Source organism: Mytilus edulis, chromosome 7 (genome assembly GCF_963676685.1).
Source record: "Mytilus edulis chromosome 7, xbMytEdul2.2, whole genome shotgun sequence".
Classification (NCBI taxonomy): Eukaryota; Metazoa; Mollusca; class Bivalvia; order Mytilida; family Mytilidae; genus Mytilus; species Mytilus edulis.
Window position 1 is genome coordinate 13,196,193 of NC_092350.1, and position 27,484 is coordinate 13,223,676.

Here is a 27,484-nt window from a genome sequence, read left to right on the forward strand (position 1 = left end):
ATATGGCAGAACCATAAAACAAAATATATGTCCATTGTCTATCTAATCCATTATTGAAGTATGTGTAATCTACATAAATTGCGTACAAATATACTTGTAAAACTTTTTTCGAATTGTAGTTGCGAGTTATAAGCACAATGTGTGAAAGGTAGCCGTACTACATGTAGCAAATAAATAATTACCTATTGATCAAAGGAGGTATCACTGCTTTGGTTTTAATTTTACTACTAACTTAAAAGGGTTGTTTTGTATGTATTTCCTGCTTACTAATTAACAGATTTACTTTCGGTCACAAGATTAGTAACAATTTTACTTTGTGTGAAAAAGCGACAACTTGAAATATTTCCTTTTTTCTTTTATTTTTATTATGTGATCCATTCAATCAAGACCTATTGAACGCATGACTAACTATATTCAGCTACAACATGTACAAACAAATTGACACACACTTCCTAATATTATTAGAAAAAAAGGAAAAAAACAATATTCATACACTTTTCATTCAATATTCAAATATAGATATAAAAACAAGGAGATGTGGTTTGATTTCCAAAAAAACACCAATAGCACCAAATAGATATAGGAAGATGTGGTGTGAGTGCCAATGACACAACTCTCCATCCAAATAACAATTTTATAAAAGTAAACCGTTATAGGTCAATGTACGGCCTTCAACACGGAGCATTGGGTCACACCGAACAACAAGCTATAAAGGGCCCCAAAATTACTAGTGTAAACCCATTCAAACGGGAAAACCAACGGTCTAATCTATATAAAAACGAGAAACACGTATAAATTACATAAACAAACAACAACTACTGTACATCAGATTCCTGACTTAGGACAGGTGCAAATATTTGCAGCGGGATTAAACGTTTTGATGGTACCAAACCTACTCCCTTTTTCTGCAACAATAGCATAACATCACAACATAGAAAAATACACGATAAAATATCAATTGGAAAGCTTAACTCAATCAAAAAACGTAAATTAACACACTATGAACGAATATCTGAATGCAAATGCACAGTTAAGAAAATATTAGGGACAAACATTCAAGGCCAAAAAGCAAACAAACAAGTTCAAAAAAGCCATGGCAAGACACCACCGCGAAATATTTAACCCTTTGAAAATAATCACTTTTGAAAGAAAAAAACGGTTTTAATAATATTTACAGGTAAATGAAAAAATTGTCGTTTTAGGTATAACACTTATGTGTATAAAATTCTTCCAATAATTAGGAATACCAAAAAATTTCTGTGAAGTGAATGTTAGCAATTCTGATTATCATATGGCCCTTTAGTAGGTAGGGAAAAAAAACCGAAATAAATATGAAACAATTCTTCTGAGGGAACCAATGCCCTTTTTCTCAAACAAAACAATTTACGAAAAAACAAATATGACAGACAAAAAACCAACGACAACCACTTAACAACAGGCCTCTCAAGTGGGACAGGCACTTAAAGAATGGGGCGGAGTTAAATATGTTACTGGGATAGTGGTGAAGCTGAAAAACTCAAAAGAAAATCGAAAAAAATCAAATTTAGTCAAGGCTAGATGTTGAAGACCGTACTTTGACCTATAATGTTTTACTTTTATAAATTGTGACTTGGATGGAGAGTTGTCTCCTTGGAACTCATATCACATCTTTTTATATCTATTAGCTGATTTGTGTAAATTATTTGTTGATTTCTATATTTATTTTTAAATTTGTACAAAACTAATGTGTATATTTAACTTTCTATTGAAACCATTTTACGCATTCATAACTTTAAAACTCAATAATGCTTTCGTCATATTGGGGACGGATTAGTAAACGCTAATTGTAGCTTTTACTTAATCTGGTTTATTCATTATTTTTAGTGTAATAATTTGAATGACTGATTGGTTGATTGATTATCTTATGATAATCTCCATAAGAGACGTAAATGTATAAATACACTGCATGTGTTTGCTGGTTTCCAGTGTACTGAAATATAATTTCAGTTGGTCGACTTCTGAAATAGAATGAAATTACTTTCTTCTTAATTTCCTATCCATAGGTGACATTAAGGTTATGTGTTTTGTGTCATTTGAAGGTTAAATCATTCGACACGACAGGGCTTAATCGAAATCTATAACACTCCTTCTTTGTTGTCTGAATTGATAAGTGGCTATTTTTCTAAGTAGGTAAAACAAAATAGTGACATATTTTTGTTTAAACTAGTTTGTGTGGTTTGTATAGTTCGACGCGGCAGTATCATTATATGAAACAATGCATATGGTTCAGTTTCTCTTATGGAGATGAATATACTGTGTATGCTTTATTGGTTGCTTGCTGCTACACACACTGTCTATCGATAAGTAGATTTTCCTTTCTTTTCTAGTTCAAAGACAATATTTTCAAAGACAGCTGGCATAATATATTAAATTGTAACAGACATTTTCATTCTGCCAATCGACATTCTGCATGATCCTTCCAACAACAGAACAAAATATATATGCCAAAGGATGTCGGGATATATATACAATTAAGAAAGTCTTGAAATTAAGAGTTCGACCAGTCATTTGTCGACGACAGTTTGGCGATCCGTATATTCGTAATTTGTAATTTATACAAACTTATGTGAATATCACAATTCTCGATAGCCTCTATCCACACATTCACGTAGCTACAGTTATGTGACCTTCAATTCACAACCAATTCGTTCTTGATTTTGAACTTTGATATATCAATATTAGCATTCATTTCCCTGTTCAAGCGATGGATGGAATTCAGATGAAAATGTTCGCAGTATCCTGCATAGAGAATATTTATTAAAATCAATATCCAGAAGAAAAATACAAAATTGCATTTAACAACAACATTTTATATAATTGTTATGTTCTTATATGACAGATTTCATATACACAATACTAATAGTAGATCATAGCTTAATTTCATTATAAACTGGGGACCATCAAAAAAAAATTGAACGAACCAGTTGCATACGACAATGATGTTTAGATCTTTTCTTACGAGGTTTAACTTGAAAGTGAGCAACTTATTTCATAAGTTCATGGAAAAATTGTAAATTATCAAAAAAGTTACATAAAAGATAAAAATAAAAGGTTTTGACATCTATATATGTAAGTATAAGCATAACAAAAGTTTGTATACTATCAAACGTATGGACACTTATATTTACTTTCAGGATTAAGTTAAGCAAGCTCTATAGTCTCTTTACTAGATATGATAAAGTGTGCGTACTATCAAACGTATGGACACTTATATTTACTTTCAGAATCAAGGTAAGCAAGCTCTAAAGGCTCTTTATGAAATATGATAAAGTTTGTGTACTATCAAACGTATGGAGACTTATATTAACCTTCAGGATCAAGGTAACCAAGCTCTCTACTCTCTTTACGAGATATAATAAAGTGTGTGTACTATCAAACGTATGGAGACTTATATTTACCTAAAATCCTGAAACTTTGTTAAAAATTAATTATTTCCAAAGAATTGTTGTAAATATTAAAAGCATATTTATTTAAAGAAGATTTTTATAATGTATTTTCAAAAATCCGCTTGTGTTTATCTGTTGAAATAAAAAAAAAAAGAGTTAGGTGTGTCTCTCCAAAGGATAGAAATGTCAAAAAGCCGAAATTTTAGTAAATGTCTAAAATTTTACCCCTTTTATCTTTTAAAGTAGCACATGAAGCTATATTTTTTATTACATATTTGAATTGCTTAGGTGAAAAATTGCTTGTATGCAAATTTTCGTAAAAAATTCATCGTGGGATCAAAACTGTATCGTATGCTCTTAAGGACACGGTTTGTAAATGTGAAAAGTATTTCGATTGACAATGCAAATTTCGACATTCTGGCTAGATCAACTCGATGCTGTTGTTTTTTTTAGGTTAAAGCAACGCGTAGATCATCATCAGCAGCAACATTATATACATCAGTAGCAAATGATTTTGTTATCAAATATAAGACGAATGACCTGATTCCGTTATATGTTACAAATGTATGTATAACACGGCCGACACTCGGCTAACCGAGAGATAGGTCGGTTAATCTATATTGAGTATGCGGCTATATCGGCGGTTGGTCTGTTAATCGGGTTGGTTATACGTCTGTTAAGAGTAAAACGCACAATTTTAATATTAAAATCTATTTAATATACAGATTTTAGGTACATTATAAGAATCAAATAAAAAAAAGAAAAGTGTCTGACAAAATGATATATATCATAGAACATTTTCCAACTGTAAAAACATGTCACAGTCTGCGCAGTTTTCAGTAAAACTAAAATGCGTCGCGCAAGTATGTAGTATTTATGCTTATACGCATAGCAATTTTTGTAATGAAAGGCGAAAAAAACAATTTTAGATATCATTTAAAGGACACAAAATCGTACTTTGGTTCTAAAATATAAATTGAAATTAGTAAATATTTCATAATTGTAATATAACGTGAGTAATACCACGTTTTAGTGAACATTATGGGAATAAAGTCTGTTAATGGGTTGGACAATTGAAATTGTGTCAGTTAAGAGTTATTTAGCCACGAAAATAGTTGTGCTACCTTTATATTTTCCCTTTTGAAAAATTTAAGAATGAGATGCTCTTGAGTAAAAAAAAATTACAGTACGCTGCAACAGTATCCTTCTAGTAAAACATTTTTATTTTGACTTCCTTTGCATTTTATTAAGGGGTGTGTCACTTCAATATATGGATATGGATTGCCTGCTGGAATATGCCTGAATCTATTATTAACGTTTTCTTCAGCCTTAATTTTTGTTTCTGTTCAAAGTAGCACGTTCTCAAATCCGTCCGAAAGTGTCTTTCTAATACAACACAGGGTACATATAACGTGTTGTCGTTCTCATATGCACATGATATTTGTCACTGGACGTTAAACTCTAAATCGTCAACATCATCCGATTGGTTCTTTTCTTCTATTACTGAATCATCTGTTGTTTACAAATCAGTCTAAAGAAGTAAATGGAAAGGACCGAATGCAGCTACATTTGGTTATCTTAAGTTTTAATTCATTTTATTCCGTTTAGTTCCTTTCTACATAAGTGCAGAGGAGAACTGCAGTTGTCCGCATGTAAACTGTTAGCATTTATTACCAATATGAGTACATAGCAATCCGTTACTGTTTCAACACCCAGGGGTGTTTCATGTCTTTATTCTCAAACAGTTATTCTTTTTTTCTATCTTTTTTATTAATGCATCACTTCCTACTGTCCTTATCTATTATTCTATATATTCTGTGTTTCCATCCAGATTCTCGTGTATACAATGAGGGTCCGGATTGGGGGTGTTGTTTATTTCTATATTCTTTAAATTGTCTGTTACTTTTCTCTACATTTTATTTTATCTTACTCATTATTATTTCTTTATTCTTTATATATTCTAGCATCCCAATATATTTTACTTACTGATGTTTAGTTACATTACGACGTTAATCTCTGATTTATATACTGGTTAATACCAATTTAGATACAAATTAGTGTCATTCGTGACAACCTAAACAGAATCCACATGATATATGCGACCATTCTTGGATGAAATCAATATGTATAGATTATAACATGCCCTTTTCTATATTAGCCCTGGTATCATCCCGAGACTCCCATATCGGCCTCGAAGCTTTAGCCGAGGGCCGATATGGGTCGAGGGATGATACCAGGGCAAATATGGAAAAACATGTTATAATCTTTAAGTTATTTATCACATATTTAAGTGTTGCAGAAAAGAGGGAAAAAAAGTTCAATTATAACAATTTAATGAAACATAACTGGTAAATCTTAAAAATTTATCCGTATCCGTAACAAATATGTGATAAGATATAAATAACACATAGCTGAGAGGGTGATAGAACAGATTGGGTCCCGAGAAAACATTGTCAACCGCGGCGAAGCCAAGGTTGACAATGTTTTTTTGAGGGATGCCGATCTGCTCTATCACCCTCTCAGCTATGTGATATTTGACTTATTGTAATGAATGTCCTATCATCATTTTCTTTAACAGATGAGTTTTATTATAAAGTATTTTCTATGTAGTCACGTACTTGACAGCGTAACGGGTATTTGAAAAATCATCAGAAGTGAAGTAAATAGACAATAGTAGTGCATTGACTTGACATATAAACCGGATACAAGGATTAGGCCCGAAACGGGAAAAAAGCTCTGCTATCAAGAAAAAAATATTTTCAATTGTTGTTATTTTGTTATTGTTATTTATTTTATTTAAATTTTGGGTAAATACCCCTTTCAAAAGGCCTCATATCTGGCTGAGAAATATACATCACAATGAACATGATGAAATGTACATCACCAGTTGAAACCCATCGATGGTGAACGAATGCGTTTAATATCAACAATAAGCATAACACACAATGTTTTATAGGTTTTAAAGTAAAAATATTAACAAGTGAAATACGTTTTCCAACAATTGTAAAAGAAATAAGTTTGAGTCGTTCCACGCTTCGTTGTATAGTAAATTAGAACTTTAAGCATTGTCTATAAAATAACTTGATGTAGATTCAGTTCATTGTCGTTTAAACTGTCGATTTTTGATTGGTCTAGCCGAGAGGGTGACATTTCAAAAAATTGTCACCCGCTCAGCCATGTGATAGAGTAAATTAACACCTTCGTATTAGGCAATCAAAATATAGCATTTTAACATGATGTATAATAATACTTTAATATTACACTTTTTTATATCAGTTTTCAATATTCATGGCCTAAATTCATTGTTCATGTCAGTGTTTCCGTATATATTATGTTTCATTGCTCATGTGTTGTTTCCGTATATTTTAGCCACTCGTTTTGAGCCTACCCATTTGATCCGATAACACCCCATACAGCATAAAATTATACTTTTATTGCCATTCATAACTCTTAACAGACCAATTAACAGACCGGGTTTTATACATCCGACCCATTAACAGACCAGGTTTTGAATAAAGATTGATTTATGTCGCCAAAATACAGATTTTTGTGTAGATTTTTCACACAATGATATCAATTTGGTTGACAAACATAATGCCTGTCTTTGTTCGATGTTCAAAATATCGCATGCAAGTAAATTCAACCAACGTGTCTTTTTGTGTACATTTTGTGTGTGTAAAATGTGTATAAATTTATTGATGAGTAACACGCCTTTTCATTTTATAGATCGTACATCGAAGCTAGAAAAATAATAATTACACCACTGGATTCAGTACATTGAATTGTTTTGTTAGACATGAATAATTTTTATGATAAACATATATTTAAAAAGTTATACAATGAAACATGCAGAATTTCCAATGATTTCCTCGATAACACCCGATTAACAGACTTTAGCCAACCCGATTAACAGACCCACTGCCGATATAGCCACATACTCAATATAGATTAACCGACCAATCTCTCGGTTAGCCGAGTGTCGGCCGTGTATAAGGAACCCCAAACGCAATTAGTGCCTAATCACTTGAAATAACTTATCAACATATTTTATTGGAGTAACATGACGGGATTTGCATGTGGAACATGATCTGTTTACCTTTTCGGAGCACTTTAAATAACACCTTTTATTTTTGATGGAGTTCGTTTTTCTCAGTCTTTCAACATAAACATGTGAGTAACTTGATTGTTTCAAAGACCTGTAAATATGAGATCTAGAATTGAATGCTTTTTTATTATTCATTTGAGATGGCAGCAAGTGACGATCATACTTTGACATTTGTGTACTCATTTCACATCTATCGGTCTGTTCAGTTTCGTAATAGTCACGTACATCTGCATCTTCGCTAGCCAAGGATTATGATCCAGTGGAGAGGAGGGTACTGGATCGTAACCCTTGGCTAGCGAAGATGGTTTATCTGAAACTGGTTTTTGCACATTGCAATAAAGAATTTTTTTTTTCATTTTATAGAACCAAAATAAACAAATCTAAAATTGTCAAATATTATCTTCTACTGTTTGAACGATTTAGCAACTGCCTATGAAGATGTTGTATGAGTGCCAATGAGACAACTCTCCATCCAAGTAACAATTTATAAAAGTAAACCATTATAGGTCAAGGTACGGCCTTCAACACGAAGCCTTGGCTCACACAGAACAGCAAGCTATAAAGGGCCCCAACAATTACGAGTGTAAAACCATTCAAACGGGAAAACCAACGGTCTAATCTATATAAAAACGAGAAACGAGAAACACGTATATATATGAACTACATAAACAGACGACAACTACTGTACATCAGATTCCTGACTTAGGACAGGTGCAAACATTTGCATCGGGATTAAACGTTTTAATGATACCAAACCTTCTCCCTTTTCTGAAACAATAGTATAACATCACAACATAAAAAAATAACGCATCTCAGGGAGTAGAGACATATCTTCATATCTAAAACTTCACGACAAATATTTTTTGGGCTTTTTTTTTTTTTTTTTTACAATTTACACATATCTGTTCCTTGCATAGTGTTTCGTATTTCCAATAGATAATCTAACTGCTTTCCATACGATAGATTCTGCAAACTTCCAAACCATACAATTATTTTTCTATCTGTTATTGTTCTGTTAATGAAAATGATGGGTTGAAAATACCTATCAACCAAATACAACTAAGTACATTGGTATCATTCAAAATGGTTTTGGAAATATATATACAAAAATTGAAACTCTGTCTAAAAAAATGACTGTAATGAAACGTATTATTCAAAGAAAAAAAAGTTCAATAACAAACGATGAATTTTTACTATTGTTTTTTTAATAATTAAAAAAAAAACAAGATATTTTTTTATTATCCTTCTGATACCTTTTTAAAGATCATAGATGAATGATCGGTACCTGTAAAAGTTTTCAATGGCAGCATTATTATTCTTATATCATTTGCATAGTTGTGAATCCTTTACAATCATGGTTACATGCGCTCCAATCAGTGTTTTTGTGGAAGGCTATATTTAGTAGACCGCATTTACCGCACTTCTTTCGTAAATAATACAAACAGCACGGCGGCTTGAGTATATATATATATATCCATTCGCATTCTGTATTGTCTGCATTGTCTTTTGGTGATAATCAGCGTATCAGAAAACGATAGATAAATGTAGAAAGAGGGCTACCGTGATGTTATTACAGCCAAACGACAGTCTTCATTTGACAAATTTCCTATTTAAATAAATATACCATACAAAATGATAGTTCAAACTTTATTCAACTATTTGTGTCATTCGTAGATTTTCCACTGAGACATTAAAGCAGATAGGGATGTTACATGTTTAAACCAATTAAGATTGTCTCCCTACTGAATACAGACCAAAACTACCCGGGTTTACCAACTCATTTTCTTACACATAAAACAAGATCATATAACATACGTATCTCTGATAGACAAAATATTATTTTTTCAGCACTCTTTTCAGTGCCACTAAGACATTTTTATAAGTATATAATATACAGATGACTTACTTTATTTTTCTCAGTGCTACCATGTATTCCTCTCCGATTGGTTGGATTTTTAGTTTATTACCATAAATCATTTTCAGGTTGTCAGCGGTTTTGTTGAGAAATTCTATGAAATATAGTTTCATAATGTAAAGAATCTTGTGTACATTACATTGAATGTAAGAAAAGAAATGAAAAAGTACATGGTACACAGACAATCCGAGCAGTCATATTAAATATTTATTTCTTCAGCTATAAAATTATAAGTCAAACAAGTGTACCTTTGTGCTGTGGAATAAATCACAAGAAAAATAAATGTAAAGGCATTTGTGATACTTTGATTCTAAGTATCTGGCCTAAAATGGAGTAACAATATTGATCAAGAAATGTTTCAGCATAACAAATAGCCTTCTTTTTAAATATTTCAATTTTGAAATGCCGAAAATAAAAGAAGATACATATGCTTTTTTTATATGAGAAATGCAATTTGTATACCAACCTGTAGAAGTATCTACTGAGACGTTAATTAGAGAGTCATGCTTCTCTAAAAGTTAATCTAAGATCAAAGAAGTTGGTTCAGTAAGACCCCTCTTTGGCCCCAAAATCTAGCAGTTTTAGAAAATTATGAAAATGTAATCTTAAAGCTATATTTTGGAAAGTAAAATGCTTCTGCTACATAAATATGACCATACAATGCACAAATGACGCGTTCTAGCATCATTAAGTCATGCTAAATTACTGAAATCTTCAAAATTTTAGCATTTTCAAAATTGGTTAATTTTTAGACGGTTTCCGTCTAAAATGAAAGTGGCCGCATTCGTGTTCATTCATAATATTGAAATGTAAGTTGTATTTGATAATAATACAAAACATATATAAAGGTTGAGGATGAACACGGATGCGGCCACTTTCATTTTTGACAAAAAGCATCTGAAAAGTGACGGTTTTTGGCATATTTGATAGATTTTTCATATTTTAGCTTGAATCAGATCGTTTTTAATGACTAAATTAGTTAAAGTCTTACACATTAACTAATCGAATCAATTGAAATAGACACTTAAGTGTTTAAAAAGTCTCCAAAAACTTTCGTTAGATGAACCTGAAATTTGAGGCCAAAATCGGCCCTTACCGGACCTACTCCTTTGTCTTTCTGGCATTTCCACTACCAAGGTCAACAAGCATTCTCGAATCCTTCAAGTATTCCACTAATTCCTTCAAAATACAACTAAACTAAATAATGAAAATTCTTTTTGAAGAAATAATTATATTTTTCTAATCCCTAACTCTTATTCCATATCCCTACACAATTTAATCATCTTCAAACTAGATCTGTTTTATCAATTTGAAATGTGCCCTCTGTTTTCTTTTCACTCACATGACAAGATTCAATGTTGGAACGTTAATAAATTCAACATGATGGAATTTAAATGAAAGAAATTTTAATTTATGAAACATTAAAAACATTTAAAACAGAATCCGATTATTGCAAATATTATTCAACCCTACGCCTCACATGTGATGACGGAACTGGTAAGGATAGGATGGCTATCTTCAAAATTATTTTTGCAAGGCAATAGTCTTTTTCCTTTGGATTACATGAGTTTGTTTTTTACAAATTGTTTATATTACTTCGTAACATCACCGTCTCATGTGTTTAGGAGTGATGAGCGCGTATAAACCTGTTAAAACCTGCTACATTTAACGAATGGCTATTATTTATTTTGAATTTATTGAACCATAAAATTATTTTTTGACTCTTCACATTGAATTCAAAATAAATCATTGCCATTCATCATAAATAAATTTTATCAAAAATAAGGCTCAAAGAACTTTTTTATATTTTTTATATTAATAATAACACCGTACACACATGTTGACGTATGAATACACAACGTCAGAGTGGGCGTGTCGCCATACAAATTGACAACATTGAAAATAAAAGTAATACTTTTAACCAATCAGACATACAGTAAATGCATCAAATTTATTCATTTGTTGCTGTCTCCAATACTTGTGTTTCATGTAATATTTTAGTATAATTCAGGCCATTTATTTTAGTATCACAATTGTTTCAAATTTTCTTTTCTCAGACCTCTGATATCTTATGTATTTGTTTTGCTTAATGTCGAAGACCGTACAATGCCCAATCGTGTTCATATCTGTGTTCGTAAGTCTGAAACAAGTTCTGTATCATGGGATGATAGTGTCGTTAGAATTATACTACATTATTCTTTCTTGTCTAGATTTGTCTTGTAGAACAACTATTTCTTGTAGAACAACTATTTCTTGTAGAACAACTATTTCTTGTAGAACAACTATTTCTTGTAGAACAACTATGTTTACAATAACTAAGAATGTTTAATTAGGAATAAATATTATTTATAATAACTTCCATATATCGTATATCTATATTTCTATTCAAACAATGTGTGTTTTACCCAAAAAAAACATATGAGTACGAACTGTTAAAATGTCACTCAGAATTTTCATTTCAAAACGATGAAAGTAGTACCTTTTGTACTGCTCCATACACATATCATTTAACCGAGATCCTTCTTCGTCATAACGGTACCATGGGATATGCATTGGATTTGCTGAAAGTCTTTTAAGTAGTTCTGCCTTATTCAGGCTATCCATGCTTCAATTTAACTACTTTAATAATAAAAATAAACATCTTGTTCAACTGGTCTACAGTGCATATGTATATCTGAAATAATTTTATTCCTTCATAAACATGCACTTTACAATAATTGTATTTCTGATGTATCTAATTTGTTTTTCTTCTTCTTGTTTCCACTACATTGTTATATGTTTCGTTTGTTTTTCATCTAGTTTAAGATTATTTGAGTGTTACACAAATGAAATGTTCTTATTTGATTAAGGAAACGGATTTATATAAGTTAACATCTTGTTTCAGGATCCTATTAATAAATCATTTGTATTAATATGTTAATGCCAAATTGTTTACATTATTACACTTGATTTTGATAAACAAAATATGTAAACTCTAATGATAATTAAAAATGTTGAAGAAAAATAATGCTTGCATACATGTATATCATACATCTAGAAAATATGTTTTATGTTAACGAGATATTAAATTTGAATGGCATTTTTGGTATGAACATATACACTAATAGTGCATTGTCTTGACATATCAACGATATAAGGATGAGGCTTAGAAACGGGGAAATGCGAGGCTGTGCCGAGCTATTTCCCCGTTTCGGGCCGAATCCTTGTATCGTTGATATGTCAAGTCAATACACTATTATTGTCTTTATATTGCAATATTAAAAAACATTTTCAATTGTTGCTAAATGCGTTAAGGTTATTTATTTGATTTAAATATTGGGGGAAATCCCGTTTAAAAGGGCCTAATTGCATGCTCGCGGAGAAATATACAACACAATAAAATGTACATTTACGTTGAAACCCACACTCGATGGTGAACGAAATCGTTTGAGTCTGGACTTAAATAGCAACCATAAGCATGAAACATAATAATTTATAGGTTGCAAACAAAATATATAAACAAATGAAATATGTTTTTCCAATAATTGCAAAAGAAACAAGGTTGAGTCGTTCCACGCATCGTTGTATGCATTGGAAACAAGAACAGGTTGAAGAGGTCATATGAATAATTAATATTATTTCGGCAACGTCTATTTAAATATTCATGAGGAAAAGTGATATCGGGTCAGTGACTGTATATGACATAGAAATATACAGTCAACGCATTTTGACTGCTCAAATAGAACGAGTGCAGTATAAAATTATTAAATTGTGTTGTTCGACTTATTCAAACCATTGTAATAGTAAATCATTGTATTTATTTCTAATCATATATATGATTAATGTTTGGTATTTAAAGACATTTTATACGAGCTTTGTAATTTTAATGTTATCGAAATGATTGTACAATGCATGCGTATACCAAACTTTCCCCTGTATTAACATTTTTTATATTTATTCATATTATGAATCTATAACGTATTATCGACAAATAACATTTCTTTCAGTGCATGATTGATGATCGCAAGCTATTTTTTGTTGCCAACGTCTACCGGATCGTGACATTGATAAACAATCAACACAGAGCACGTGAAAATCGTGACAAATAAGTGAATTGAAAGAGCTAAGATATTTTTTTATGTTTTCCATGCGTTCCCACTTGTCAATTCAACTTTTCCTAAACAGTTTAAATAAAGGCAATAATTTAAAGGACTTGTTGTATGAAATGTGTTCTGTGAGAATCAGTTATTACTTTTTACCTTCCAGTGCACCTTCTTTGAATATAACACATATAAAATATGCTTATTTGAATTAGGAAACAAATCAATAGGGTCAACAGCTTGTTTCCGGATCCTATAAATCACTCAATCGTATTAATATGTTAATCTCAAATTGTGTTTATTATTTAACTTGAATCTTATAGTTAAGATAATATTTATGTTTACCCTAATGATAATTGAAAATGTATAAAAAGATAATGCTTGCATACTTGTATATCATAAATCTAGCAAATTTTATTGAACGTCCTCATAAAGCAGGACTACCGGAAATGTTCGAATAAGGATATTGGTGCTCAGTGATACGGTTCACTAGGCGTTGTGAAGATATCTGAGGGCTGTTGTTCAACTAGTCTTTAATGTCACGATTCGGTAAACTTCGTAAATAAACTCAAAATTTAATTAGCTTGTGATCAAATATCACTGAATGAAGTCGAAAAACGGACAGAAAGTCACAGGACAAAAAGTCAAAGGATAGAAAATCACAAATTTCATAGGACGAAAAGTCACAGATCAAAATTTATTTGTATGTATTTGTTTGATTTATAATAGGAAGTTCTTGGTACGATTTCTTTTTCATTACATATATTCATTTTATTGTTTAGGAAAGTGTTCATAAACCTTGACTAATGAAGATTTATCAATTTTTGTCGATACTACGTTGTGTCAAAGAACGTCTGGTCATTTTTCTTAGACCATAACCTTGTTGATAAATAGTCTGTATCAACTTCTAAAATTATACATGATGGTCTTGAAGTATAGATTCTAGGTACTGACGTTGTTAAGCATCTTATTTACGTGTTAAAGTGTTCTTTTATTTGCCGTTGGGCTTAGTGAATATCACATCTCTGGGGTTGACAAAATTATTGTATCAAACTTATCAATTGTCAATAATTGTATATCATTAACCTTTACTGTTTTGTCGTGGCTAGGTAATTATACATCCTGCCATTGTGTTATAATTTTATGGTTATTTTCAGTAATCCTGTCTTTCATTTTCGGTTATGTGCTTTGTCTATATGGCATTTTGTTTTTCTATGTTGACATATTTGTTTGTTTTTATGTTGATTAAGATTATAACACACTGTGTACTACTGTACCCATATTTTTAACATTTTTGCCTTTTACGTCTGTTTGCTTTATTCACACATTGCTGTCAATATAATGGAATTTAAAGTGACTGTTATACAAGTGAGAGGTTAAGCTGTTTATTAAACCAGGTTTTTTCCAGCAAATTCTACATAAGATCTAGTCAGGAATATGACAGTTGTTTTCCATTTGTTTGGTGTGTTTGAGCGTTTGATTTTGCCTTTTGATAATTGACTTTGCGTTTCGAATTTTCCTTGGAGTTTGGTATATTTTATTTTACTTTTTGTTTACATTCTTTGATCACGGTTTTCCCCTAGCATTTGCGCTATGTGCGGTGGCCGAACTTCTAACGATAGGTCACTGCATACTGGAACATATACAAGAAATTTACAAGTTCACGCACACTTGTTTTATAGTAAAACTTACCCATTCAAGTACATAAACATACTTTTTTTTCATTTTCTTTTTTAAGTTTCATATGACTTTAACAGGTGTTTCGCTCATTGTAAATGTAAATAATGGCCTTCTAATACTTTTTTAGTTTTCAAATATGACATTTTTTCTACTAGAGTTTTTGTGCAATAATTGATTGAAAAATGATATTTTTAAACGTCGTTACATTCTTATATAGAAACAAATTTATTTTTTGATAAATTAAAATTGTCTGTTTGAGGAGTTTAAAAAAGTGCACAAAGTAAAAGTGTTGAAAGGGGAACAAGTGTCAGTGAATGCGGAATTTAAAGCATTCTATTGACCGTATACATTTCATCCGTGCCCAAGACCAGAATTTATTTTATTGACTGATTTGTTTATTCTGAAATGATGGAGTCGGTCGGTTGTCCAAGAGGAAGAATTAAGGAGAAGAAGAAAAAACACAAATTGCATTGAATGAGTGAAATTTTGTTTCTAAAACATTATTTGTTATTTGTAGTTAAAACATACAATATGTGTCTGTTCCAAGTCGGAAATCATGCCAGTGTTTGTTTTCGGAATTCTCTTTATGTTTTATGTGCAATAAAGACTGAGAACCTAATGAGTAACTGTTATAAATTGTATTAATACAAATTTTGTACAAAGGAAACCAAACGAGGATATCAAGATATCAGCAAATGATAGATTTTGTTAAATCAACTCAATTTCAATAAAAATAGGAAATTGAATAGACTATTTGTACATTTATAATATTACAGTTTGGAATCTTTCATTTTATTTTTGTCTATTGATCTGTACTTATTACAATTTATGTCATCTTCTATTGTAACTTTTATCTGCTTATTTGATACAGGATCTTTCTTTACATTTGTTTTCTTTTTGTTCTGTATATTAAGGTATAGATATCCTAAGCTGAGAGTGACAGTTTTCTCTTTGGTTAATCCCTTTGCTTTTCGGATGGTTTTTTTTCTCTAAGGTTAACATTTTTATTCCTGATATAGATTCACGACCATTCATGCTCAATTATTCCATTCAAACGATAATTTAATCAGTTCTAAAGCATATGCAGTCGGGATCAGTTCTTACCTCTTTTGAGAGAATAATGTGTCATAGATCTGTTCTAGGGTAAAAATGTCAGAAACTTCAAGGGCAATACCTCATATAAGGAGTCGACTGACGATTTCGACCGTGCAAATATATTTGGAGATCTTTAAGCCTGTAGGCAAGTTTTGCCAAATTCAGTTTCTATGGATCTATAATAAATGATAGTTTGAATGGTAATTATTCATAGACCATCGGTGACCTATAGTTGTTAATTTCAGTGTCATTTGGTCTCTTGTGAAGAGTTGTCTCATTAGCAATCATACCACATCTTCTTTTTTATAAAATCTCCCAAAATTCGATATTATGGTAATTTAAGGGATATAGTGCTTTAAGGGGTCGGGTCGTCTACTAGGATTGGTCGAAATGGACAATATAGGTTCGTGTAGATTTTGATATTGAACATGTTTGCCCTGTTAGATTTTCTCTTTCTAGAATATTTGGCCAAGTTTGGCTCCAGCTTGCCAAGTGGTTTCAGAGGAGGAGATTTTTGTAAACTGGAACAGACGACGGACGGCAGGCGATGGTAGTAAACTAAAAAGAAAAACAACATAGAAAAACAGAATAAAACCCAGAACAAGTTTTAAAGCAGAAAAACAATTGTATAAACAGAGAGACTTAAGGTAGCACAATACAAAGATTTGTTCACTCCCAATCAGACAACTTTAAACTGATGTAATTCCGCTCATCCATCTTTAAATTTTACAAATGAGGTACCAAAAGAAAGAAGAATGAAGACAGCCAAAACGATATAAATGGTTTGGGATTTTAATTATAAATACCAGCTTCGTATAATTGACCAAACGTTTTATGTAATCACATCTAATAACTAATATTCTGTTTACTAATTACACTGCACAACAATAGGAGTCATACACATCTTATAACTAATATTCTTGTTACTAGTTACAATGCACACAAAGAGTAAAAAAAAAGATAACTAATGCAAACTAATAAACAGTCATTGATAATTTATAATCGGTTCACTACTAGCACTACCACGTGCTCATTCATCCAGTATTTCTCCATTCCTAGTGATGCTTTATTCAAAATATATTCTAATTGATCAATTGTATATTTGCAGCTTATCCCGCCCTCTTCGTGCAGATATAATCTTTCTCCTTTTTGAAACTTCCGGTTTAAATTTAATTTTCCTATAATATTAATAAAATGGACTCAATCGAAATATTCAAATGAGAGAGGTATGCTAAGACCTCATAGCTCCTGAAACTGCTGAAATAAAACAATTTATCGGCCTTCAAGTAAGAACTTTAAACTTTTGATGCAAATGTAATTGGATGATAATATTTAAACACTTTAATTCAGACATCACAAATATGTCACTAAATAATTTCTGATGTTAAAGATATATAACTTCGACATATATATGACACAGAATTACCTTTTTGTATTTTGGCAAAATTTATAGGTCATTGTCTCCCTATTAGACTATTAGATTCTTTACTAAATATAAGTATACTTTGAACATGCTTTCGATATGGAGCTCACTTCACAATTATCCCTTTCTCGTGAGATCAAATCCCTTTGAATGATTATTATAGTTGCGTAAGTGCAAACAAGCAGTTTTTGCATTATTTGGTTTAATTTCAGAGATACAAATTATACTTTTAACTTATTGTACAGTCATTGACCCTTTATAAATAAATGCTTTATTTATGTAAAATGATATCCGTGTCAAGAATCGGGGGACAAGTTTGGGCTTTCTTGAATCCTGATTATCTTTTTTTTTTTTTTTTTTCTTTTTCTTTTGTACTAAGTGTTTGTGATACAATGTATGCAAAGTTTTAAGTAGCAACTTTGATATACACGTTACTGTAGAATTCAAGCTGTGTTCCCTTAAATATAAAACACCTGTATCCTCTATGTAGCACTCGTTACACTGTTCAATCATTTAAAATATAGCTGTTAGAAAGACGGAAACATCTTTTTCTACAAAAACATTACTGTTTGATTTTGAGACAAAATAGCTTTTGCTTCCTTTATAAGATGTTATGATAGAGAGTGTCATTTCACTTAAAAATAAACTTTGAATATCTAATAATTTACAAATGAAAAGAAATGGACTTATATTTTCCACGCACAAAAACGTCATAGAACATTGGCCCAAATAATATTGCCAACGGCTCTAGATTCTAGCTGCCTTTGTATACGCATCGATTTCTTTTTAATTAATCTATATTTCACATGAATATAGATTAAAAAAACTCATCATAGATACCAGGACTAAATTTTGTATATACGCCAGACTCGCGTTTCTAAGTTACTCAGAAAGATATTTTGCGAATGAATTTGCCGGAACTGCTGACCCTTACCGAGCACACGATCTCACCACAGGTTTTTAGTGGGGATTGTATTGCTTAATGCTTTGTTTTTCTGTGAAGTGGACGTCTGTTTTTTAACCCCAGGTTGATATACCGTTTGTGTGTACAATGTTGTCATCTGCTTACAGGTTTTGCAAAAAAACGTTGTTCTTCTTAAATAGAAATATAACTTATAAATTACTAACGCTTTGCAATTGTGTTATTTCCTACTACAAAAACAAAATGCATTCATATAAAAGGTTGAAGCATAGACAAAATCGTTAATATTTTAACAAGGCTGATGGTATATACCAATACATTATAATATCGATCAGTTGAAGATACTGAATTGCCAACAGTAAACAATTACATTCGGCCAGAAATTTACAATCATTGCACGTTCTGATATATCTACTAAATCTTGTCAAATTAACCAGAGCAGATTTTGACCCAACCTAAGTGATAATTCGCTAGAATCAGCAATGCAGTGGTTGTCGTTGGTTGCGCGCTGTCTGTCACATTTTTTGTTTTCTAATTGTTCTGTCATAAATGAAGCCGTATGTTTGTTTGTTTGAATTTTTTCACATTTTATCATGTTTGGGTCTTTTATAGCTGACTTTACGGTATCGGTCAAGCTCTTTTTTCAAAATATATGGTGATTATAATACACATCATTTAGACAAAACATTCAAGCATAAATAAGGACAAGAGCATGTCAAAAATAGCCTAAGACATGTACTAAAAACGATTGAAAACAAAATTCGTACAGACATGCACAAAAACTTAAGTCATATTTATTTTATACAAACCTATGTGAACATCACAATTCTCGATTGCCTCTATCCACACATTCACGTAGCTACAATTATTTGACATTGAATTCACAACCAATTCATTCTTAATTTTGAACTTTGATATATCAATATTAGCATGCATTTCCCTGTTCAAACGATGGATGGAATTCAGATGAAAATTTTCGCAGTATCCTACAAAAAGAATATTAATCGCAAATTTATTTTGAGAAGATAACCAAAGACTAATACAAAAGTACATTTTACGATATAACAACTTTTTATACAGTTATTTTGTTCTAATATGACAGATTTCATATTAGTAGTAGATTGTAGTATGTTGTCATTATAAACTGGGCAGTGTTGCCAGTCAAATAGGGGAAATATTCAACAAATCAGTGGCATGCGGCAATGCTGTATTGTTCCTTTTTAACGAGATTTAAATTAAAAGTGAGCAACTTATTTTATAAGTTCAGGGACAAATTGTACAATATGAAAAATGTTACATGGAAAATAAAAATCATAGATTTGACATTTATATATGTAAGTTTAAACATAACAGTACGTTACGTTTAAGGTACGATAAAAAAAATCGAAAGAGGTTGGAAATGATATGTGGTACGTTTGTGTACCGTCAATCGCATGGAGACTTATATTTACCTTCCGGATCTAAGTAAGCAAGCTCTATCGTCTGCTTACAAGAAGTGTCTGTGACATCTAATGTAATCAATAATCTGTCTTCGACTGCAACAAAATGCACACAATTAATAAATAAGTTGTTTGGTATACGTGAATGACACACAATTCTAATATTACCAAGTGCGGATTTGGGCGAGGTGCAAACGACAACCCCCCTCTCCCCACCACCTCCCTTCCCCCTTCTTAAAAAAGTAAAATTAATATATATTAAAAGTAGAATTACAGCCATTTTTGTGTCAAAATAAGGTCCTCTAATTCTTAATTCTCAGGAGCGTCCCCTCTAACATCAAATCCTGGATCTGCGGCTGAAAACAAATAACCAACGATTAAAAGAGAAGTAAACTGAGTGCAGGTGTTGATATATTATGTCAACCTAAAAATTATCCATAGTATAAATTCAAACAGTTGTGACTTACTTAAACAGAAACTATCAAAGATTTGCAATGAAAAAGAAATTTTCAAAATAACAAAAAAAAATGTAATACAAGACCCAACTGACGAGGTAAATTATGCAGGACAGGTACATGCACACATGCCCGCTTCCGGGTTCAGAATTATTTCGCTGCGTTGAAAACCCATTTGTTATCCTAATCTGTATTCTGCTCTTTGGTTGGGTTGTTGTCTCTTTGACACATTCCCTGTTTCCATTCTCTATTATATATATATATGTATGTGTCTCTAGGGTAAATGTAACAAATATTGATGAAAATGTTACACCAAGATGTATTTAGAACACGGTGTGTAAATTTGAAGAGTCTTTCGATTGACACTGCAATTTATGACATTCTGGCCAGATCGACTCGATGCTGATTTTTTTTTTTTTTTTTTTTTTTTTTTGTGTAGGTCAAAGCGTTACGCTTAGATCCTCATCATCAGTATCAGCATCATCACATACAACCGCGACAGAAGCAGCAGCAACTGATTTTTTATTGGTTGCAAGACGAATGACCTGATTCCGTTATATGTTACCAATTTATTTAAGGAACCCCAAACAAATCACAGCCTAATCACTTGAACATATTGTATAGGAGTAACACGACGGTTGTCGCATGTGGAACAGGATCTGCTTACCCTTTCGGAGGACCTTATAGAACACCTTTTTTGTGGAGTTCGTGTTGCTCAGTCTTAAGCTTCCTATGCTGTGTTTAATGTGCTGTTATTTGTCTTTTGTTCGTTTTTCGTTTTTTGCAATGGCATAGTCAATTCGTATTCGCCTTATTTTATAAGCTGTATTAACCTAATAAATCAATATCAAAATAAGGAGATGTGGTTTGATTGCCAATGAGACAACTATCCACTGTTCAAATGACTTGGATACAAGCAATATTAGTCACCACACGGCCTGTTAAAATGAAAAAAAAACTATACCGTATAGGCAGCTATAAAAGGCCCCGACATGAAAATATGAAACAATCCAAACGAGAAAACAGCCTCATTTATAAAAACACAATTTACGAAAAAAGAAAAAAAAAATTTCGGAAATTAGTCAACAACAACCACTGAATAACAGGCACTCGAGATATGTACATAAAAGGGGGATGATGCTTAACCCTCATGCTAACCTGGGACTCTATTGTCAAATTGTTCATGTGCTGCAAAAATTTAATGTTTTCTTATCAAAGCAAGTATGATAACGTCTATAAGTCGCATTCAGTTTGTCATATTTGATGACAAGAGATGACTTGATTGTGAATACGACAATTAGAACATATTCTTTGTCATTTTTAAGACAAATGTTTCTATACGGTCTACCGTATCATGATGGCGTCCTTAAAATTCGAAGGGATTGTTTCAACTTTACCATTTAAAACCCTTGATACAATAGCTTCATTGTAAGCAGTACATAAACAAGTTAGTATCTTGTTTGTTTTAATTTCAAAGACTTATTAATACAAGATCTAAAATTGAATGCTGTATTTTGAACATTTATTCGAGATGAAAGCAAGTGACGATCACACTTTTACATTTGTGTACTCATTTCACGTCTATCGGTCTGTTCAATTCGACATGCTCACGTTCACCTTAATCTGGTTTTTACATTTTGCAATAAACAATTCATTTATTCTATTGAACTAAAATAAAAAATCGTTACAAGACAAATATCTGTTTTAATTTCAAAGATTTATTAATATAAGATCTAAAATTGAATGCTGTATTTTGAACATTTATTCGAGATGAAAGCAAGTGACGATCACACTTTTACATTTGTGTACTCATTTCACGTCTATCGGTCTGTTCAATTCGACATGCTCACGTTCACCTTAATCTGGTTTTTGCATTTTGCAATAAACAATTCATTTATTCTATTGAACCAAAATAAAAAATCGTTACAAGACAAATATCTGTTTTAATTTCAAAGATTTATTAATATAAGATCTAAAATTGAATGCTGTATTTTGAACATGTATTCGAGATGAAAGCAAGTGACGCTCACACTTATACATTTGTGTACTCATTTCACGTCTATCGGTCTGTTCAATTCGGCATGCTCACGTTCACCTTAATCTGGTTTTTGCATTTTGCAATAAAAATTCATTTATTCTATTGAACCAAAATAAAAAATCGTTACAAGACAAATATCTTCTACTTTTTGAGATATTAAGCAAATGTCTCCAACACAATTGCAAGTGGACACATTTCAGTGGTAGAGGCATATGCTCATATCGAAAACTTATATCCACGACATAGATTTGTGAGGTTTTTTTTACACATGTCTGTACCTTGCATGGTGTTTCGTATTTCCAATAGATAATCTAACTGCTTTTCATACGATAAACTCTGCAAACTTCCAAACCATACAATTATTTTTCTATCTGTCATTGTTCTGTGAATGAAAATAGTGCGGTGAAAATTCCTTACAACTAAATAAATTTATTTTATGTAAATCGGAATTCGAAAATCAACCAACACATTGAAAAGATAAAATAAAATTCTAACTCTGTCTGAAAAATTTGTCTATAATAAAACGTATTATTTCAAGACAAATTAAATTTTCAATAACAAAGAGAAACAAGAATTTATTTTTTTTAAATCGATGTATTTTTTTTATTCTTGTAACTTAATAATTTAAAAAAAAAACTATTTTTTATTATCCTTCTGATATGTTTTTTTTTCAATAATAAAGAATATTCAGATGCCATCCTTCCCCGCACACTAAAAAAGATGAACGGTCGATGCCTGTAAAAAATTTCATTAGCAGAATTGTTATTGTTATATTATTTGCAAAGTTGTGAATTTTTTATATAATTACCATCATTGGTTACAAGCGCTTTGGTCATAGTTTTTGTAGAGGGTTATTTTTGGTAGACCGCGTTCATCGGACTTTTTTGATAAACAATACGGCGGCTTGAGTATATATCTAACCACGATTATACATTGTCTGCATTGTCTCTGTGTTAGGACACAATGAATTATAAAAATGTGGAAAGATGGCTTCTGTGAGGTCATGAGAGCCACGTGACGGTCTCCATTTGATAAACTTACTATCTTTAATCAAAGTACTGAAATACTGATGATCTGATGACCGCAAGTTCTGGAGGATGATCACAGGCACTTATCTCACAAAAAAATCATATCTCTATACCTGAAAGTTAGGATAAGGTATATAGATATATTTTTTTCTGGGACAAGTTCCTGTGTGGATGATTTATAAACGACAGGGAATTCAACCTCACTGTAATAATTATTATATTGTAGTGATATAATCAATTGTAATCAGTATAATTTGGCTTGTTGTTATATATTATATTAATATTTGTATAACAGATCATCTTAATAACTCTACAGGCAAATGTTCATCTATTTATACCATCATTTTATTCTACTATTCTAATGATAGTGCAGTGCAAGTGCATTGTTGAGACCCTTCTGTAATAATTCGTTTTTCTTATAGGTTGGATTTGAGTAGGCATTCATATTTCAATACTTTAATCAGCTCTTTAAAGCCTTCTGCTTCTTCTTTGTTTTTGGACATATAACATATATGGACTATGCAAGTTATTTGAAAAAAATGGTTTGTTTAAAATATGTTGATCCATATATGTTAGATTAATTGTTTTATTGTAAGCTTCAGTAGGATGTGCTATAAGGGTTCGGTAATGTATATGTATTTTTGCTTTAATCCTCAAACAAGGCAAATCATTGGTCCATCCTACGTTATTTTGGTGGCAATATACTACTGTTATTATTTCTCGATTATTGGTTTTGTTGAATAAATTTGTACCCAGTCTATTTTTAGTTTATTGAATTTCATATCTACATCGGGATATGTTTTTTAATTGATTTTTATAGTTTGTTCTGATTTTGTACCATAACACCACTTTTTCAGGTAAGGGGAGGATTTGGCGACAGCAAAACATGTAAATCACAACCATGTTATGAACATGTCTGTCCCAAGTATAGAGCCTGTAAAACAGGGATTGTTTTTCGTTGCTTTATAACTTGTTTTTTGTTTATTTGCTGATTTGTACATTAATGTTGCCGTTTGTTTTCTTGTTTTTATTGGTTTACATTTGTCATTACATATTGCCGTTTATACATAACTATGGGATGTGTTTTATTCATTGTTGAAGGCTGTATGGTACCCTATTGTTAACTTTTTCGTCGTTTTGTTTCTTGAGGAGAGGTGTTTTCTCATACCACCTTTTCTATAGACTCCAAATATTTTACACAATAGTGAAATACTGTAACTAAATAATATACACAGCAGTAAGCATTTCATTATTTTATTCAGCATATTTTCTATGCTTTCCAACTTTTAATATTTATGCATAGCAAACAGTTCTATAGTCTCCTAAACTTCTAAAAACAGTAAAAATGTCATGACTTAAAATCATTCATTGGGCTGAACATTACATATCTTTAAAATAACAGTCAATAAATGGAATAACTAGAATATATATACATTAGGACTGAGATTTGCATATTTCATGCATTTAACAAACTTGTCTTTATTTGCAAACTGTAGTGCATATCATACAGTTCTATATGTAGACTTCATAATATAGTTCGCCTCTCAATTTCTTTCAATCCCGCTGTTGTTGCAAAACATCCTCGAGATATTCTTCCGCATGTGTTAACACAAATTTTCGGTATTAATGATTTGTTAATAATGTAATATATATTTCTCACGACAAAACATTTTCATATCATTTATCTATGTTCTTAAAAATTATTTTCATGTATACTTATTGATGTCCTGGTATTTATGCGATTTACATGAAGTGATGGGTGGTTAAAACGTAAGGGTCGTGTGCAGAATTTTTGCCCCAGAATAACACTCTCAATGTCATCCGCTGTAAAAAAAAAATGTATTATTCCTATGGATAGGTCAAACTTTATTCAACTATTTGTCTAATAAATAAGTATCTCTGGAAGACCAATTTTAATCAATACTCTTTTCAGTGCTATCCATAGACATTTTTATAAGTATAGAATATACAGAAAACTTACTTTATTTTTCTTAGTGCTACCATGTATTCCTCTCCGATCGGCTTGATTTCTAATTTATTTCCATAAATTGTTTTCAGGTTGGCAGCGGTTTTGTTGAGAAATTCTATGAAATATTGATTCATAATGTTAATTGTATATAATCTGACGTACATTAAATTGAATATAAGAAAATTATCTTCCATTAAAAGAAATATGATAAATCCGTTTTATCCCAATTTTATTTTAGAATTATACATCAAAGAAGTGTACCTTTGTGCTGTTGAATAAATCACAAGACAAATAAATGTAAAGGCATTTGTTATACTTTGATTCTAAGTACATGGCCTAAAATGGAGTAGCAATATTGATCAAGAAATGTTTCAGCATAAAAAATAGCCTTTCTTTTTAAATATTTCTCAAGTTTGGAATCCCTCAAATAAAGGAGAAGAATTTGCTTTTTATATAAAATATGCTAATTAGTATACCAACCTGTAGAAATATCTACTGGGACGTAAGTTAGAGAGTCATGTGTCTTTAAAAGATTATCTAAGATCAACATTGTCTTGCTTGCATTTCCACTACCGAGATCAACAAGCATTCTCGAATCTTTCAAATATTCTATTAATTCCTTCAAAATACAACTAAACTAAATAATGAAATTACTATGTTTTTTTCTTATCTCTACTTCGTATTATATATCCCTTACACAATTTTATCATATACCAACTAGATAGGTTTTATAAATTTGAAATGTGGCCTCTGTTGTCTTTTCACTCACATGACAAGATTCAATGTTGGGAGGTTGATGAATTCAACGTGATGGAATTTGAATGCAAGAATTTTTTAATTGATGAAACATTTTTCAACATTTGAAACAAAATCCTATTTATGCAAATTTTATTCAGCCTTACGCCATAAATGTGATGACGGAACTGGTAGGGATAGGATGGCGATCTACAAAATTATTTTTGCAGGGCAATGTTCGGTTTAAAAAAGGCTGGTTTTTTGACAAATTGTTATATTATTTTATAACATCACTGTCTCATGTGGTTAGGAGTGATGAGCGCCCGTATACCTGTTGAACCCTGTCACAATGGTTGCTGTCTGTAATATTTGTTCATCGTTCATCGTTTATTGTCCAATTATAATTTAGACCATTTGTTTTAGCATCTATATTGTTTCAAATTGTCTTTTCCCAGACCTTTGATATCTTATGTATTCGTTTTACTTACTGTTGAAGACCGTACAATGCTCAATCCTCACGTCTGATTTTGAGTCTCTCACAAGTTCTGCATCATCGGATGCATTAGAATTATACTACATCATCCTTTCTTGTCTTGATTTGTTTTTGTAGAACAACTATGTTTACAGATCTTTACAATAACTAAGAATGTTTAGTTAGGAATCAATGTTATTATATAATAACTGCCATATATTATATATCTAATTCTATTCAAACAACGTGTTTTTTTACCCAACAAAATCATATGAGTACGTACTGTTGAAATATCATTCAGAATTTTCATTTCAAAACGATGAAAGTAGTACCATTTGCACTGCTCCATACAAATATCATTTAACCTAGAACCTTCTTCGTCATAACGGTACCATGCTGGGATATGCACTGGATTTCCTGCAAGTCCTTTAAGTAGTTCTGCCTTAATCATGTTGTCCATGCTTCAATTTAACTACTTCAATAATAATTCAATAAACATCTAAACAGGTCTAATTAGTTATCAAAGGTACCAGGATTATAATTTAGTACGCCAGACGCGCGTTTCGTCTACATAAGACTCATCAGTGACGCTCATATCAAAATAGTTATAACCCAAACAAATACAAAGTTGAAGAGCATTGACGATCCAAAATTCCAAATAAGTTGTGCCAAATACGGCTAAGGTAATCTATGCCTGGGATAAG

The 27,484-nt window shown here is 31.4% G+C and overlaps 1 protein-coding gene across 2 annotated transcripts; it reads right to left on the reverse strand.

Moving 5' to 3' along the window:
- Positions 1-2,634: 2,634 nt before the first annotated feature.
- On the reverse strand, positions 2,635-27,484 carry LOC139529974 (histidine N-alpha-methyltransferase-like). 2 transcript variants are annotated; one of them, XM_071325976.1, is made up of 7 exons: positions 27,064-27,469; positions 26,054-26,192; positions 25,586-25,688; positions 22,855-22,958; positions 20,096-20,179; positions 19,454-19,630; positions 17,078-17,477 (listed from the first exon to the last, which is right to left on the reverse strand). In XM_071325976.1, exons 1-7 carry the CDS (start codon positions 27,238-27,240, stop codon positions 17,296-17,298), a joined length of 966 nt encoding a protein of 321 aa, XP_071182077.1. In that variant the 5' UTR covers positions 27,241-27,469; the 3' UTR covers positions 17,078-17,295. The 2 variants fall into 2 exon arrangements, with proteins under 2 accessions (XP_071182078.1, XP_071182077.1); XM_071325977.1 differs by lacking the exons at positions 17,078-17,477; positions 19,454-19,630 and adding an exon at positions 2,635-2,778 and having other exon boundaries at positions 27,064-27,484.